This window comes from Falco naumanni, chromosome 13 (genome assembly GCF_017639655.2).
Source record: "Falco naumanni isolate bFalNau1 chromosome 13, bFalNau1.pat, whole genome shotgun sequence".
In the NCBI taxonomy this organism is placed as follows: Eukaryota; Metazoa; Chordata; class Aves; order Falconiformes; family Falconidae; genus Falco; species Falco naumanni.
Window position 1 is genome coordinate 23,147,461 of NC_054066.1, and position 18,573 is coordinate 23,166,033.

General features: G+C 36.7%; 1 protein-coding gene across 2 annotated transcripts in view; it reads right to left on the bottom strand.

Moving 5' to 3' along the window:
• Positions 1-893: 893 nt before the first annotated feature.
• Positions 894-18,573, bottom strand: part of NLGN1 (neuroligin 1) — a 327,480-nt gene continuing 309,800 nt past the window's right edge. For both annotated transcript variants that reach the window (XM_040612959.1, XM_040612958.1), the window contains 3 exons: positions 10,703-10,915; positions 5,276-6,065; positions 894-4,244 (listed from right to left, as the gene is read on the bottom strand). In XM_040612959.1, the coding sequence (XP_040468893.1) occupies positions 3,422-4,244; positions 5,276-6,065; positions 10,703-10,915 (1,826 nt within the window). In that variant the 3' untranslated portion in view covers positions 894-3,421. The remainder of the gene's footprint in view (positions 4,245-5,275; positions 6,066-10,702; positions 10,916-18,573) is intronic.

Genomic DNA, 18,573 nt, shown 5'->3' on the forward strand with positions numbered 1-18,573 from the left:
TTTCTCCTAGAAATGTCAGCACAGCACATTATATTGCCTGTAATTTTAATAGATAAACGAGACAATGATTCCATTGTTATTTTTTTCCTCAAAATGGTAGAATACATTTTCTTAAAAAAGTCTGCAAACATATTTACAAAAGTGTGAAAGCAATAAATGCAGGCTTTTTATATTTTTACTGAACTTCCAAAGATTGACTGATATCCTAATTTTATTGGAGATCTGGTCCAAGGGTGATACAAGCAATTAACTATCACACTCAGTTTTGCTTTCTTGTAGGCTACCGTGGAAAACAAAACACATAAATATTTTAAAAAGAACAAACTTATATTCCATGAAGCATAATGAAGATATTCCAAAACCATTTCCTACATTTTTATGTTGTTTCATCTTTAAAACATCTCTTGGTCTTTCTTAATGTTGTGTTAAAATGTGGGACACCATCCTACTTTTGGAAAGCCAGCTGCTGCAAAGTAATTGTAAAGTAGCCATCAAAATATCATTCACAGTATCTGCATCACAGGAATGGACTTTTTTTGTTTTCAAACAGGAGTGACAAAATCTGTGTTGCTGCCTTCATCTTTCACATTTTAAATACGATTGGCTGACAAAAATAAAGTGTAGTGTCATGCTTGGTTTACCTAAATCATTTATTTTGTAACTAATAAAAGTAAACAATTACCAGATACTGTATATATAGAGATATATAGATATATGGCCACAAATAAACTATAGTAGAAAGTTATTTTGGTTTTGATAAAGTTAAGAAAAGCACATAAAATCATATTTCATGAATATCTTGGTTTATGGCCATCAATATTTTTGTATTTTTTTGTTTTGTTTCATCAACATAGCAAAATACAATCTTCCTATTAAACAATAATTATCAGATGGCAGACAATTCTTTTTATTGGTTTACATTGGCAGGTCACAGTCTAAAAGCACAACCACATCAGGCAGAAATTGCACACAGACCGCCCTGGATTTTGAAGACTAATTTTTATGCTTCTACGAAAAAAGCTTAATTTAAGAAAGGGGACTCTAACAAGCACCAATTAAATACATGGATTTCCTTTTTTTTTTTTTTTTTTTTTTTCAATAGCTAAATAAAATGACTGAAATTGCAGTACTTTATTTTGCTTTCAGCTTCAGTTCTAACATTTGTGCTTGATGTTAGCAAACATGTTTTGAACATCCTAGAGCTGTTTGTAGAAGTTGAATCACCCAAATAAAAGCCAGGTGATTTTTTTTCCCATCACGGAATACTGCAGATTTATTTCAATTAGGCCTGTTCCTTGGGGATTTTTTAGTGTTGATATTTGCTTTTTTAACTTATATCTGAAAACTAGGGGAGATCTGAATGTAATGCTATGACACCATACTGTCACAATGTCAGTATTTCTGTAAGAAATGGTTGTAGGTGGGACTGGCCCATAAATATGCAGTTGTATTAGTTGTAGAAGGCATGCTCATGTCTTCAAAAACCAGACTGGTCTTAAGATATTACTCTTTATTTGAGACAGTTACCATTACTTCATTAAAAAATGACAAAACAGCAATAAACATTTTAGCTCTTTAATGAGCAAAGATCAGGTCTCTTAGCATTGGAATAATATTCGTTATCCAGATTATCTTTATTTCACTCAGTGACCAGTAATGTGGCCAAGAAGTACAAAGTAATTTTCCATCAAGTAGTATACAATTTTTGTGTGTAATAAGCTTTCATTCTTGAAAAAGAGTAACTGAAAAGAAATGTTTCTGTTACTGCAGTTAGTTTGTCAGAGAAAGTTCTTCGCATTATCTTACAAACTATCAAAATTGCTAGTAATTTGAAAAAATGTAAAAAAAAATCACATAACTTTAGTCTAATAGAAATATAGTACAGGTAAGAGAGAAAGTATTTATCAGGGATGTGCTCTTAAGTCCATCTCAATTATTTCTTTTATATAAATGTACATCTGATTACATATACAAACACTTTGAAAGGACTGTGGTATATAATTACTGGAAAGCAACAGGGGAACGAAAAATTTCTTGTGGTTTTAGAACATTCGTTTCACACAAACATATGTAGTGTTCAGATTTTAAAATTTCCAGTTGTTGGCTCTCTCCCCGTTCTTACATACCCTCTTATTCTACACTGTCGCCATCTGGTCTAGAGAATTCATTTGAATGGCAAAGCTAACATATAGCAAAAAGGGAATTAACTCTATATTAAAGTATTATAAGTAAACTTTGTAACATGCAAACATGAGTTTAAACAAGAAACTGAAAGGTGTAATCAGAGTGGTAATACTGGGGCATTTTTATATTGCAAAATACCATTGCAATTAATTTTTTGGACACTTTACCAATTTGAACAAAGCATATCATAACTAAATCATAGCAAATTATAAATCCTTCATCAAAGGAGAATCCATTAGAGTTATAGTTACATTAAAGTTAGAAATTATTCAGGTGGAAAGGAAAAAGAACATTAATAATACAGATTTTTTGTCTGGGATTCCTATCAGTGCAGATTCAACACTGTATACCTAGAATGCCGTAAGTAACTTTCAAAAACTGTTGCAATTCCTTCTGTTTCTGAAGCTACCATGAAATATTTTACTGTGATTACTTTTGCCCCTTTCAAAAAACCCAAACCAAACCCCCAAAAAAACTTCTTTAGGTTGTGCCAATTGATGAAGAAAGCTTCTATTAAAAACTCCAATGGGATGAGAAGAATTTTAATTACGGCTTAATCAGCAGCACAGCCACCAAGCATATAAATTATCATGCACATCGTGCTAAAAATATCCAGTTTCCTTTATTCCCACAACTTTTATACTGACAGCACTTATGTGATAATGTTGTACCTGCCAGGCTGTAAAACTTCTTTGACTGGCAGATTTCAGCATGAGCCCCTTTCTAAGGCCTTAACAGCATTGGTGCTTTGTGTACTTATTCAAATGTAAATATGGTCTACACAAGAAAACAGGTCCAAATAAAAATTGGTGAAAATTATCTGACATTCCATTACTGTGTCCCTTGTGCATATTTATAGGTTTTTAAAATTTTCAGTCATAGTTCTTTCCTGTTTGTGTTGCACATGCCTAATTCCATTACGTAACTTAAATCTTCAAAAAATTAATACTTGAATGTGAATGAAAAAGTATCATTCAGGACAACTGCTTCAAGCAATTGCAAACAGTTGGGTTTTTTTTGTTTTTTCTTTTCTTTTGTTTGTTTGTTTCTTAAGTTCATTTGATATATGTACAATTCATTTTTTTTTCAAAACCCCAAAAGTTCTTGATATGTATATTCACATAATATTCCTCCATATTTAAATAGTAAGAGTCTTGTAGGTTGAAAGCCAAGTAATCTTCAGTAATATCACCTACTGCAATCCATCAAAAAATAAAGTTTGTTTCATCTTGTCTGGCTATACCCTGGTTGTTGAGTGTGAATGGGGGTGGGGATGAGGATGGGGCAGTGTATTGTTCTGTCCTCCGGTAAATGTATTGAATGTGTGTAGGGGTTGAATCCCTGGTATAGTGTTGGGGATCATTGTGATGGTGTTGGGTGTCATTAAGGGAATATCATCAGGAGACCTTCTCATAGCTAGCGTGTAGTCTGGGGGACAGGCGGTCCTAAGAACCACCTCATGTGGATGGATGGACTCACATTCATGATCCAAGTCAGTGTGCTTCATTTGGAGGGACATTATCTCCTCTTCTTGTGCATGGGTTAGGTCATTGGTAGTAGTACGTTGTGGGCTACATCTCCTGTGAACATCGTGTCTCCGCTTGTCTTTTTTGTAGTACAATGCTGCAAAGGCCAAAATGTTCAGGAACAGCAAAGATGCACCAACTGCGATAGTAACACTCAATTCTGTTGAATAGTCCCTTTGATCCACTGAAAATGGGCTTGGCTGTTGTTTGGGATCATCTTGTTTGGCTGTAGGAAAGGCTGAAGTAACAGAAACAGAATTTTTCCTTGTTGGTCTGAAAGTATTATCGGTTGATGGCACTTTAGTTGTGGTAGAGGTATACTGTGAAATGTCGTTAAGGTTGTGCAGATGAGGTACCAGTTCCAACCAAAGGTTCACTTTATTGGCCCTATAATGTTCTTTAACTCGTGGTTTTAATCCAATGTGAAGATACAGTTGGTCTTTCTGAGAATATCTGGTCCATGCTACTTCTTCAAAACGATTTGGCTTTGTATGGATGAATTTTGTATCTTGCGGCACTGGTTGATTTGGGTCACTAAAAAAAAAGATAATCTCCAATGTTACAAAGTATTTCAAAAGGAATTATAAAATTAACATAATTAAAATTTTATACTTAATGTTGAAGTCTGCCTTTGGACAGAGCAGAATGCTATTTCCTAAAATTAGAGGCCTTAATAATCTTTATTAGAAACAGCATTATGCAAACGAACCCTTATTTTACATAGATGACTGCAAAATGCCTGGCTCCCCGAAATGCTAACATCTCACACAGGGAAATCTTTCGCTGCTGAGGGCAGACTGCCAGCAATGCGGTAAAGTGGACAAATATCTATGAGACACCAGCGTGAGAGGAGATTAAGTTTTACATTTTTTTTTTTTTTTTTTTTTTTTAGTAACATAAAGCTCGTGAGGCTCAGTATTTCAGTTCAATGAAGTATCTGTGGCCTTCCAGAAAGGGCACGGATTCTCCTTCTGCGAAAGACCGTGGCAGGGCCTAACTCAGTATAACACATAATGACTTAAGAGTCCAATGGCCAAAGGTGGAAATGTGTTTTGAACTACCAGTGAAAGAAGAATTAATGACAATAACAAGATTTTTCAATTTTAAAGTCACATATTTAACGGTCAGAATTGTCAGTTTGAAACAAAATATTAAAATAAGGCTTATTATATTTGATGCAATATTTATGTACTTTTCTGTCTCATGGGATGAGAATATCAGTGCTGGGGTAGAATCAGTTACTAATGTAACAATTTTTAACTGTACACATATGTTAATGCTTACTTTTGCACTTTTCTGGGCATCACTTAATTATTTTTATGTAAAAAGTATTTTTTAAATTTTTTCACACAGAATATTCACAAAGATTATTTTTTTCCCTCTTTTTGCTAGAATGTGTAAGTGAGCCTAGGGACATCACAATAAACATAAATATCCAACCCAGTTCTTAATCTCTTATTCATCCTACAAGCACAGAGGCATTCCCAAGGGAGACAGCAAAGGGAAAGTACTGCATCATCATATCCTGAGTTTGTATACAAGACTATTTGCTGTCTGGTACTCACCCAGTTTTTGCAAAGTTTGTCCAGTACGTCATCACCACTGCACTTAGCATGACGTCATTTTTGGAGAAATTACAAGGAAATAATTCAGTAGGACCAATCATGGGGATTCCTAGTACGTAAGGAACCTCATCTCCATGGGCTGCATCTGCCCATGCAGGTACCTGATCTGTCTGGCAATGATGGTAGAAGGCATAGAAATATGTAGGCGATCCAAAATTTGAGTGGAGATCTGCTGTAGCCACTGCTGGTGCAACCCACTGGTGATCAGTAAACAAAGCCAGCAGTGTTTTCCTTCTGGTCTCAGGATTGTGTCGATCTGCCCAGTCCGTGTACATAAATTTAATAGTTTCCCTCAATATATCTTTGCCTTCAGGGTATCCGTATAAGTTATCAACAAAATTCGAAACTGCAAAGTCAAAATCACTAGCTGATATGCCGTCTTCACTATCCACAATATTTTCAACAAATTTTAACCCTTCCCCTTGGTTAACTCCCAACATAATGTCATAATTGAGGAATTCTCCTTGTTCCATCAATATCTGAGGATCATCTGGTATCACATCGCCATCAATTACTGGTCCAAAGGCTATATGGTATCTTGCTGGTTGAATGTCCTGGTCGACAAGTTCTCTATAAGGCTTCTTCTGTAGACATTCTACCAGTTCTACAGTGTCTGACATGTTGCAACCAACTTTTGTAGCCAACATCCTGGCATATTTTGCAGGCTGAAAACTAACTGCCCAGCTGGAGAGAGCTGTTCCACTTTGAGCTATTGCTCTTTGAAAAAGTCCTGTGGGGAGAAATATTTAAAAACTACTGAAGTGACCTTGAAACAGCTATGTACTTGAAAGATTCAGAGCAGTTCTTTGAAACAATAAAAAACTTTAACAGAGGTTTAACTTGCATCTTAACAGTACTTAAAAACACAATATATTGAGATCTGACTGTCCTTGTACCTACAGGTAATGTATACAAAATAAATGCAATATGCGCAGAAACTGAAGCAAATGATTCTACCTCAATGTAGTACAGCCGAGGAACAGATTTTCAAAAGAAACTCAGGAAGAAAAAGAAGTGCCATTACCTTATGTGGGATTGCCTATTCAACCTAATAGCTTGAAAGAAATTCCGAAAGTTAAAGCAATTTTTAAGTAGGAGGAAAAACCAACAAGTCTCTGAAATGGATGGAATTTCTGGGTATTGTTCAAGCCATCAGCAGCATGCATGGATACCACTATGTGTTAAATAAACCTAATATACTGATTTTTTACGTTTTGTTTGGGATTAAACTTGATTTGAGAGGTGCTGTGCTTTTGAATTGTATATCACAGCAAAAGTTTATATTCTGGAGTAATAGATGAGAAGGTATGAGGCCACCATTAAATTTATAAGTGTCTAAGTCAAGATCCTTTCTTGTAAGGATTTTTTTAAAATGCAGGTTTATAGCGATCACACTTATTTAAAAAGGGAAATGATATATTTTACACTATTTAGCTTTGTAAATCACCAATTTAAACAAATGTTCAGGTATTCATTTAGGGGAGAGACAGAGTATAATGATCTGGCACTGCGTATAAACTTGTAGCAAATCCCGAAGACTTCAATACAATTAATTTGAATTTGTGCTGATTTAACTAGAACTCTGGACCAGGAACTCTGCTCACAGAAATGACAAAATATATTTAAATTGACATTTCCCTCTCCCTTTTGTAAGTGTATTTGAGTACATCATGGATGACAACCTTACCCCCTTGTAGTAAATGAATCAATCCCATTTTTTTTCTATTAACTTTAATGCTATCATAGCTCCATCGTTGTTCCTATAATTCCTGTGCTCCCTTTGTGTTGGGGCTTTGCCTTTTCCTGCTCCCTGTGGGGAGGGTAGTTCGGGTTCTGAAAGATACTTTAAGTCTGAACCTTGTGCAAAATAATGCTCATCTGTAATGTCAGAAACTTGGACTATATTTAGGTAACTGTGACCTTTCTGTGTTTTTCATTGTCATGGAAGTATATCCAGTTCATTTCAGTAGCACATCTTTTGCAGTAATGACTGGAAAATATTTTATACTGGACCCTATGTCCTATAGCTTACTGTGGGTAATCCAAAACAGTCTATACCATATGTAAGCAATGCTGATTTAAGATATATGGGTCAAAATTTGATTTTACTTATACTGATAGGCACCTGGAGTAATTCCACTGACTTTGGTAGAGTTGCTGAGGGACTGGAAGTGACATCTGGCCTCACTCAATTTTGCTAAGAATGTATCTTTAGTCCAATGCTTGATGACTAGGCTGGATACTCCCACTAAAGGAATTGGCATTAAGGTGCTCAGCTCACCTCAGAATTTTATTCCAATAATGCAAAAGATGGCTTTTACTCTGATAAGTAACATATTTCTATCGATAAAAAACTTCCATAGCCTCTTAATCAAGTCAGAGACATGCCTTTACAGCCTCCGTTGCGGTACCAGACCCCGTACACTCAGAAGTTAGTTGGAATCAGTCACTGGCAGGAAAGGTTTTACAAACTTCTGAGGAATTTTAAAATCATTCTGGACTGTTATTAGGTCAAAATCCAAACATCTTAAAATTAGATAGGTGCAGGGACTGAAACATGTAAACTCAAGCCTCTCCTTAAATTTATGAGAAGTCATATCCATAATATTATTTTCTTGCAAGATTTGAGTAAAAAATAAGGAAGAACTTTAGGTATAAGGCAAGTAAAAATGTATTTGCATGTTTATAAGGTCAGAAATTGAGCTAGTATAAATCAGCTCAAAATCGGTGGAATTACTGTAGAGGATCCAGGCATTGTAATAAATGTAACTAAATGACAAACCTGAATTTTCACAAAGATGTATGTCATGATACTTCATAATCTTTCTTTTTTGGCATATCGTGTAAATCTATTTTTATTGCTTTATTAAATATCTCTGAACAAGGACAGAAAGTGTAAGCTACATATTAAGAAAATGCTGATATAAACACTATGGCCTGCTAAGTGCTACATAAACATTAAATGTTGGATTAAGTAAAAGTGGTCAAGTCCTCTGGCAATAAAGTTATCTTAGGAAATGAAACTAAATATTCCTCCTTCTGCTGAAGAATGCTTACAGAAATATTCCTCCTCTCAAGCCATTTGGTGAGAAATGAACAACAGTATGAAAAATTATTTTCATTCTGTCACATAATTCCTGGTAGAAACTGGTATCACACAGGACGGAGAACCACATTTTTATCTGATAATGTGTATGCTTATTATGGCTGGTGGGCTGTAGACTGATGGAAAGAAGATTTAAATGTTCAATGGACCATACTGTTTTATGACTCCTATTCAAAGTCTTATCAAAGTAAATAATAATGACATTCTGCATATACTCATCTACATTTTCAGAGCACTTTCTGAAGATGGGTGCTGTTGTGCCCACTTGCAGATGGGCAGCTATGAACAGCACCATCTTGAAATAGGCTGAATGCTTCCTCTGAACTACCAAGGGATCCTTTCAAAGGGAAACGAAACAAAGAGAGCATCCAAATTTATAGCTTATGAAAGAGACTGGGTAATAAAGCGAAACAAAAGGTTTTTTAAAAAAAATCTTGGAATATTTGAAAATATTTGAAAACTTGCAATAACTTTTCATATTTGAAACTAACCAATTTTTATTGTAATACTTTTTTTTTTTTTTTTTTTTTAATGGCAGGTCTAACCCTCCCCAAATGAAACATAACATACATGGGGGAGTGGCACATTGTTCTGTTTAATCCAAATTTCAGTAAAGCATGTTTTTGCTTTCTTATAAAATAAATCCTCAGACATTTACTTTTACAATTGGATTTTAAGTATTCATCGGGTAAGCCCTCTCCAGTCCCCTCCCAAATCCTCTGATCTGCTGTGCTTCAATTTACTGCATCAGTTTCCCCAAATTCTGCTCCTGGCAGAATACTGGCCATGTGTTAGAATAGGACAGGGTAAAATTTGCTAAGAAGAGGCAACACATGACTGTCCAGATATTATAAATGTGGCATTTTGCATTAATGTCATGTTACATTAGGAAGATTAAGATTAAGACTGCGAGGATAAACCAGGTCTCCTCATTCAACCTTAAGCTAAATCCCCTATGACAAAAGTTATTTTTATGAGTTCTGATGAAAAAAGATGGTGCAGTGTGACCCTCAGATTACAGTGTAACAAGGTAATGCTTACATCTTGTTCTTATAGGCCAGATTATAAATATGTCTTATTTAAGTGCAGGTGTTTATGGAAAAAAAGATTACATTAAAAATCAAATTGTAGAAATAGACTAGAATTTAATCACAGTCTATTTTCCACTAGACTTTTCTTGTAAAAGCTGTATTTTTCTCTCATTTGAAAAAGTGTTAAGGCCTGATCTAAAGAATCACTTCTATTGACCTCAGTGGGTGCTGCATCATGACTTTGGGTAAATGTAGCTCTTTTAATGTCAGTGGAATTATTTTTTTATGACTGGCCTATTAGTTCCCCATGGAGATACAACAATATAAATTAGTGGAGGATCGTATACACAGGGCACAGTGTGATGTCCCTGGTAAAACTAAACAATACAAATAAAAATGTGTGAAAACAGTGAGACAGAAGTACTGTGATCAATAAGCAATAGCCATGCAAATGAGAGAAACTGTGTGAAACTGTGGTGCAAAAATCATAGGAAAAAAAATGGGTGCCTCAAACAGCATGCTTTTAATTTCCTGCTGTCTGCCTCAACTAGAGAGAAAAAGTGTTAGTTATGGAATAGGAAAAAACACATAGAAAAAAATCCATTTTCAACTTGGATGCTTTGACAATTTTGGATCATGCATGCAAAACATTCAACCATTCTTTTATTAGATGACAGCAAGTGAAGTTCATGCAGTTTCAGACAAAGGATTTCTGAACTAGGTACTTGTTTCCTTCACACAAAATAATAGTTTTAAGCATTTCAGCTGTTAGCCTGAAAAAAAAAAAAAAAACCACAACCAACCACCTGTGTCATTTTACTTTTCTTTAAATTTTGCTCATCATGAGAAACTAAACATGCCTTTCATGACAGTCTGAATATAGATGACCTCATCTACTGTGAGCATGACTGACTGGTTTTCCAAAAAGGACACCCTTAGGTAGGAAAGAAAAGAGACAAAAATGATGCACTGAGAAAATGCTGTTCAGAAGCCTGCTATAAAGTGTTCCTACAAAGCTCCATAGGAAAAAGAAGAAAGTGACCCAAAATTTAAACATGCACAGAAGAGCTCGGGGAGAAGGCAACTTGTACAGCCTTTAAAAAGTTTGCTTAATATTGAGCTGAACTCAACAGTTCATAGGAACAAAGAGAATATACAGAGCATCACATAGTACTAATGGCAGTGGCATGCAGACACCAAAATTGTCAAAATTTGCAACCTGCATAATACCTTTGGTTGAATTGCTCCAACGGTTACCTTCAGAATAATGGGATAAAGTCAACAGATTGACGCATGAACCGCCTGCACCAGATCCAAAAACTGTTATTCTTAATGGGTCACCACCAAAGAACCCAATATTTTCACTAGTCCATCGCAAAGCTTGAATTAGATCAAGGAGGCCATAGTTTCCTTTTGCTGCTTGGTCCCCAGTGCTCAAAAAACCTGTGAATGTAAATGAAAAAAGAAAGGGTTAGCAAGTGCTGTTCTGGGTGACCCCGTTGCAATTTTCTAAGTACGATTTCAAAAGTATGTGCCATTAAATAATATGCAACAATTTTCCATATTCACTGGACAACAATTTGCAATTTTGCACTCTTTGTGAAACAAGTTACTTGGTATTCACTCTTTTGGCTCTGGTGTTTTAACGTAGGGAAGATGAACATACATCCCAAGCAAAATACTCTTCTAAGTCTTAACAGGTCACAACATATTGCTCCCAAAGACGTCATCTTGATTGTACTAAGTTTAAGAGAAAAGGTTTAGCAAACAGATACGCTGCAGTCATTTTCTAAATTATTTGGTCAACTGTGAATTGCACTTCCATACCCAGATGCAGCCACGGGCTTTGCGCATGCCAGAGGTAACAGTTCCCCTTCTCTGTTAACAGACTGTGTTCGGTCATATCCCGACAACACGCTGTCTTTTCCTTTTTTCTCCCCCACAAATATGCAGCTTATGTCACAGGACAAGCTGGGTTGAACAATATGAGCAGCTCTCAACTCCCTGAGCTCTATCCCATAGTCATTAACCTGAGTTAATTGAATCTATGTTAAATGCATAAAGACAATTTAAGTTGTTTCCATGACCCCTTAACATCAAAAAGATAAGAGCTCAGGGGTAATCTAGAGAGCACGAGAATTGCTCCCTTTTATTCATACTGGAAGGAAAATGGCAGAATGTATCAGGTACGGGAACGACTGTTTTACACTTTACTCCCAGCAGTATTATCATATTTAGTATTACTGTCATTCTTGTCATTACAGCCTGCTGACTCTAAAAGGGGGACAATAAGAACTTGGAAGAAAGTCTTTGCTGATAAAAGACATTGCTTTGCTTTTGGATCACATTTGTTGACATTTCCAAGTTTCTCAGCTTAATAAACAAATGTTTAAATAATACCAGCATTATGAAGTAGCCCAGCACCTCCATTTGCATATCAAACTGATTTAATGCTCAATAAATTGGCAGTGTAACTGTTTTTCAGTACATGCTTTGTAGAGAAATGCAACCCATTACAACAATTATTTCTACATTAATTAGATATTTGTGGGTCTTTTAGTCTCGTCAAAGTTATACTGATTTAACTCTCTTGAGTGCAGACAGCCTACTCAAAAGAAGTTTACAGTAGTTTTTCAGACAAATGGCTCTCAAAGGAGTCCTACTGTTTCATTATGACAATAAAAGCAGCTTTTGAGACATTGGTAGGAAGAAAGACACCTGTGCATATACATATATATAACAGAAGGATTTAACAAGATTACAGGTAAGTGCATGGGTGTGCCTATATTAATGTATATAATGAACATGTCATTTGTTACTTTATTACAATTCTGATCCAACTTCAAATGGCAGGCTTACATTTTGTATTGTCATGTGAGTAGACATTTATTCTAACAGACCTTCTTTGCTGTAAACTGCACTGAAGGCTAATTGGCCTCGCTGCCTCCATAGTTGAGCTATGCTCTGTTTAGGGTGAGCAGCTCTGTTTGTGTAGGTCAATCCTGATTTTTGTTACCATGGAGAGGGAACAGGAAAGTGGCATAAGGTGCCAGGACAGCAATTCTCCCAATTCCAGACCTAATGTACCAAGTCTAATGGGCATACTTCTTTCACTGTAGCCATAATAAATTGTTACTCTGATACTAGACTTTAAAATAATCACTGTTCTACAACTAAAACCTGCCACATTTACTACTTAACTGCATAAATAAGTAACACAGCATCACCACCATCGAAGAAAATATCACCTTTGATATTTAGGGAAAGCCCAGAAAGGAAGTCATAAATATAATTAATTCATACTCATTTTACTATTACAGCTCAGTACTGAGATGAGATTAACATGATGTTATTTTACTCTGCTTTACTTTTTGATTTTCTTTTGTGTAGCCAGAGGGGCTGCTGTGCATGCCTATGTGAAAGGATGGTCCCAGTATAATCCTGCCTGCACAGAAGCATTCATTCCTGTCTTCACGCTCCAGTAAAATGTTGTCCCCCATAAATAGTTTTTAAGGACACAGAGAAATGTCGTCTTTGAATCTATGATAGCAAATCTAATGAAAGCTTCCTAACCAGTCTCACTGCCTTTGTCAGCCTTCTTGGAGTTGAGGGATGGTACCAGTGACTGTAACAAAATTAAAATGTAGAAATTTATGGGAACTACAGGATCTACAGCTGCACATGCTGGGAATGTCTTCCCCCTTCTTTGAGCAAGTATACAACTGCGGAAAATCAGTGACAAATCAGTTCATCACATTAAGTGTATAAGTGACTGCACTGATTTAAGGGATTGGAGGAATGATTGGCGGTGGCAGTCCTCGAAACACAGGCAGCAATGAGATGAGAGCAGTTACAGCAGTTACCAAAACTGTACCCTAAAACAAGCCCCTCTTTGTTTTTTTCCCTTTCCCTGCTTACAGATTCCCCGAGCCTGGACAGGATCTGCTCTCAGCAGAGCTGTAACATTGGTTCAAAAAGATCCTGTAGAATTCTCAAAGTGGTTCCAAGGCATTTATTAGGAAAATAGATGGTAGGGTTGTAGCTGAGATACAGTGATCCCCCTGAAGGAAAACAAATGCTAACATTCAAGCTTTCTGAAAAGTTGTTTTCTTTACTCTGTATAATATGCAGCAAAGTGGGAAGCAAGTAAGTCTTTGCCTGGAAAAGCAACAGACTAAATTATAGGTAAAGCCTTAGGGCAAACCCCGGCTATTAAATGAGTTCACATCAAGCCCTGAAGCTCGATGGGGAAATGGGAAATCCTTTGGAAACTATAAATATGCTACTTCTAAAGAATCTTTGTGAAAAGAATCTTAAAAAGAGAGCAAAAGAGGAAATGTCTCCTGTTGCTCATAGAGATCAAGAACCTTGAGTTCAGTTCAGGAAATGTGCCAGAAGGGGGAGCTTTCTGTTTATTAAAAAAACCCACAACAACAACAAAAAAAACCCCACAAAACAAAACCCCAACCAAACCAGAGAGAAAAAAAAAAGGGAAGTATTAGTAATATTCTCCTCATTCATCTTTATTAGACAAATTATGACTTGTGTCCAGAGCAACAGCTCTGATGCAGAAGAAATATCTCACGCCTCCTCAGCAAGAACCACGTTGGCTGACTTCCATATCTACATAAGATGGATGATGATTGATGTTGACTTTCATGACATGAAACATTTCTATCTCATTTTTCAGAACCATAAGAAGCCTGTTAATATCGCCACCTGCTCATGCCTTTATTCTTGTATGCAGTACTATCATCATGGCTTAGAAGCATTCAGAATGTCATGAAATCAGAGATAGGACTGATAAAACAGATGATGTTTTTCTTTCCAGTTTGTGGTTTGTTTTTTTTAGTTGGGTTTGGTTTTTTGTTTTTTTTTTTTTTTTTTTCTAGTGAGGAGTGCCTCAGTACAGATAAATTCATCTAACTAAACACCTGTAGAGAAATGCTGTAACACACAGCATTTTAGGAATATATATTCCTATCTATCTATATATGTGTATATATATATATACACACAGACCTGTAGGTCTGTGGGTACAATTACTTACTCCTATTTATCACTTTGATAAAACAGAGATTGCAACAATATGTTTTGTCTTTATCCCAAGAGAGCTTTCAGCATGCAATTAATATAGATACCATAGATTTCTATGTATTTCTATGACACAATCATTACACCGTGTAGATATTAAGCTAGCAATTTTGAGTCACAGAGGGGAACCTGCTCTTGCTGAAAAGGGCTTGTGTGTCTGAAAGCCTGCCTGTTTTTAAACTGTATCAGCTTGTCTATTAAAATATATTATCCCTTTCTGCAAATGCTGTCTTATTATTATCATCCCTGGATTGTCATCTCACTAAGAATGCTGCTATCATATGATACCACCTTTTGCTCTTGTAAAAAAAAGTAAATTAATCAAGACATTTGCAAAAACCCTTATTTTTGCATTATTCTCTAAAAAGGTCAGATTGAGCTAATTTTGTTCCATAATTAAGTCCTTCTACTGGAAATATTCCAATCATCAGCTGAACAATTGCTATTTTATATTCTGAATGGAGAGTTTATCTCTTCTTTTATCTCCTCTGAAGGAGCAGACTCTAATGGAATTATGGAAGTGAGGACGTGGTCTTTTGTGAGTTTAAGAAAGGGGTTTATTAAGCTCATTTGGACCATTTCTCTGTTACATGCCCATTAGACAAATAGGCAGAGTGTGCCACAACCAGGCCCTGTATTCTTATGTTAAGATAAATTTTAATGCTTTATAGGCTTGTCTGCCTGGGTAACGATTTCTGCTTGCTATTCAGATAAATCTTTTTCTAATATGATTCCAGTGTTTTTGAAGAGTAAATAAAATAATAGAGTCGGGAAACTTAAAATATGTTCTTGAAAAGCTTAGTAGCTTGAATTATTTTAAGCTCTGGCCTAATTTGAACATTCAAATTAATGCAGAGGGGAAGGCCAAGACAGATTTTTTCCTTATGTAATGGACTGCTGCAACCCGATGATGCAGTAAAAGTCTAGGCACAGGCTGGTGGGTAGGAAAGTGCCATTTCACATCACAGAGAACCAAACCTTCCCTCTGATGAGTTCTGTCCATATAAGTGTTTCATAACCCAGCAACCTTCGTGGCTGGATGAAAGTAAGGGGCAGAATATCTTGTTGGACAGAAAAAAAAATACGAAAAAAAAAATAATAAAAAATCTGCCTGCGAGAAAATACACAGCACCAAATGCTACTCTAAAAATAAAACACAAGAGCTTATAAAAACTGGTCTGACGTGCCTAGATGTTTTTTTCAGAGCTGTATTACTGAAAGCAGTAACGCTTAAGATTTTAATACTACACACCTGTTTAGGCATGCGTTACAATAATTTAGGTATGTTTCCACTTACAATTCCCTATGCAGTCAAATGTCATATTTGATTTTGTTAAAAGCAAATGTTAAATTGTACAAGCATAAATGCATAGTGGAAGAATGCAGGACCTATTTTGAGGGAAGAAATTCTATTCCCTCTGGATTGCAAGTTCCTTCGTTAGGAGCTCAGTTTGACACCCTGTATTAATGCTGAATGGTAATTGCCATGTACAGAAAATTGCAGTTGCCCTTTAAACTCTACCTACTAAGAAATGTGAGCAAGATAAGCAAATTTTAAGCAATATGGTTAAACTTAAAGAGCATATTTGTTTTCATATTAAACATATCTTTATGTCTTTAGACAGACCTTTGAAGGTTCCTTCCAACCCAAAGCGTTCTATGATTATATGATTATATACATTATATCCATATGTTTGAAAACTTTTCACTTTTCACATAGTAAGGTTACGTGACTGGTTGCATGAACTGTTTGAAAACTTACTTATATTTTCTGATGTCATACCATAAACTTCATAAATTAAGAGTAGGCCCATACAAGTAGCCTGCACTGATTCTTTCAGCCCACAACTCTGTTTTGGGATGTGTTAGGCTTGTATTTCTGCAGTGATCAAGTTGTGACTACTAAAAAAACTGAATGTGCCATATAACACTGATCAAAGTGATGGGGGGAGGGGATCAGGAAGGGTTCTGGTATGAGTCCAATTTAATTGCCAGTGTTCTAGAGCTGCGGATTTTTTTATTTATATTTTTTTTTAACAAAGACTATCATAGAATAAATATCCATACATTCAATATGGCTGGACTCTGGCTGCCTTAAAAAGAACACCTCAGAAACTGAAAAGTTTTTTGTGCTATTCACATTCACACAACACACTATTCACATAACATCAGTCAGTCAGTAAAAAAAATAGGAAGCAGCTCAACTATTTCAACTGTCTTAATTAAGCTGTGTTACTGTAAGAACCATGCCTCAAGGTTAAGTATATGAACAAAAAACCATACTGCGAGTAATGCGAAACAGCTGCAGTAATTCATTAACTTACCAAACTCTGAAGTGGTGCATCTGTGAGGTAGAATTGCTTAAAAATACCAACAGTACCAATTTCACTGGCCAGTGCTATCACCCCAGCAGTTAGCCTTTTGAAATCCCCATGCATTTCACCAAGTAAATAAATTACATAATCAAATCAGTAAATATAAGAACTTGTAACTATATCCTTTGGTATTTTGAAAGTATAGATGGAGAAAGATGTGTGATGATGTATAAACTCTGAAGTGCTTTTTCAGCATTGCTGTTTTACTATCGGAATTTTTAACACTCCTCCTAGAGTACCAAATCCTTCAAATTACTGTTTGTGAAGTGGCTGGAGCCAACAGAAAGGCTGGCCTTTCAAACAACAGAAGGTTTCACTTCCTTGCATTTTACTTAATTTCTTCTCCTTTTTGAGGCTAAACAAACCAAATGCTGCAAGTTACAGAAGTCCCTTACAGCTGTTTCAGTCTGGCATCCGTCACTTGCCAGCGCTGATGCATTACAGCAAACTTCCAGAAGAGAGGCAGATTGTGGAAGCGTCTCCCACCAAAGAACTTGATTCCATTGTCAAACATGTATTGGGAGGACTTCACTGGGTGCAATGCAGCCCAAAGCAGGCTAACCCTCAGTCTTTTTCCAAAACACAGGTTCTCTTTCACAGCCTATATTAAAGTCCTTCAAATGACAAGAAAAGTCTGGATGAAGCCAGATTTTTCCTATCCTGGAAAGATTATCCTCAACCATTACAGCAGGGAGAAACTTGCTTAGATTTACTGAGATGTTCTTGGCAAGTACGCCATAGATGTTGAAACAGTCTGAGATTAGCATTTCTAGCATTCTCTGAATGCTGCGAGAAGAGGGTGGCTCTCTTTGCCTTCAGAGGTTCTGTACAGAGATGATAAAAGTCTGAGAATCCTCTCAGAATCTTTAGCTGCCTCTTCTTTATAGTGGTCAGTGGTTACTGTCCATTCTGCCTCATCTATCACGTCAGGACAGTTGTGGGCAGTCTCTCAAATTCTGGCTATTTTCTACCCGTATCAGTGCCTGTGCCATCCCAGGCATGTGCAGGGGCTGGTGGCATGGGGCAGGCCCACGCAACAAGGCAGGTCAACGTTTGTTTGTGAAGCGCCGAGCTGGCTGGTGGCTCTGCCCGCAGCACAGCGCAGCACGGTGTTGCTTCTCTGCAGCCCTCCCAGCCCACATGTCAGGCGTGACCGGTTAGTGGGTCACAGCCCCCGCAGTGTGCGGCAGGCTTGTCAGACGCGGGGCAATGGTGAGAATACAAAAAGGCAGGTGTTCGTTACGTACTGTCAGCTGCAGAGACAAGTTTCACAGAAGCAATTCTCTAAGCCGGTGCAGTAGAGCCGGGGTGGGGAGTGCAAAGGGACCCTGTGCTCTGCGGGCAGCTCCTGCAGCCAGTGCTTTGGCTTCAGCGCAGGGAGCATGGATAAAAGGGGCTTCAGCTGCCCGCTGCTTGTCTGTTCTCTGCTCTATGAACAACACAGCCGGTCCCAAATGATCACCTGAGAGATCAGCTCCATAGTAGCTTATTATAGATGATCTTTGCTGAAGAGTCAAAAGGAAGCCTGCTAACAATCTCCAAGATACTTTGAAAGAGTCATATAAGCAATAGGGCTAGTCCGCTAGGAGTGATCTCTAATACCGATTGCTGGATGAGCTGTAAAAGGAAAAG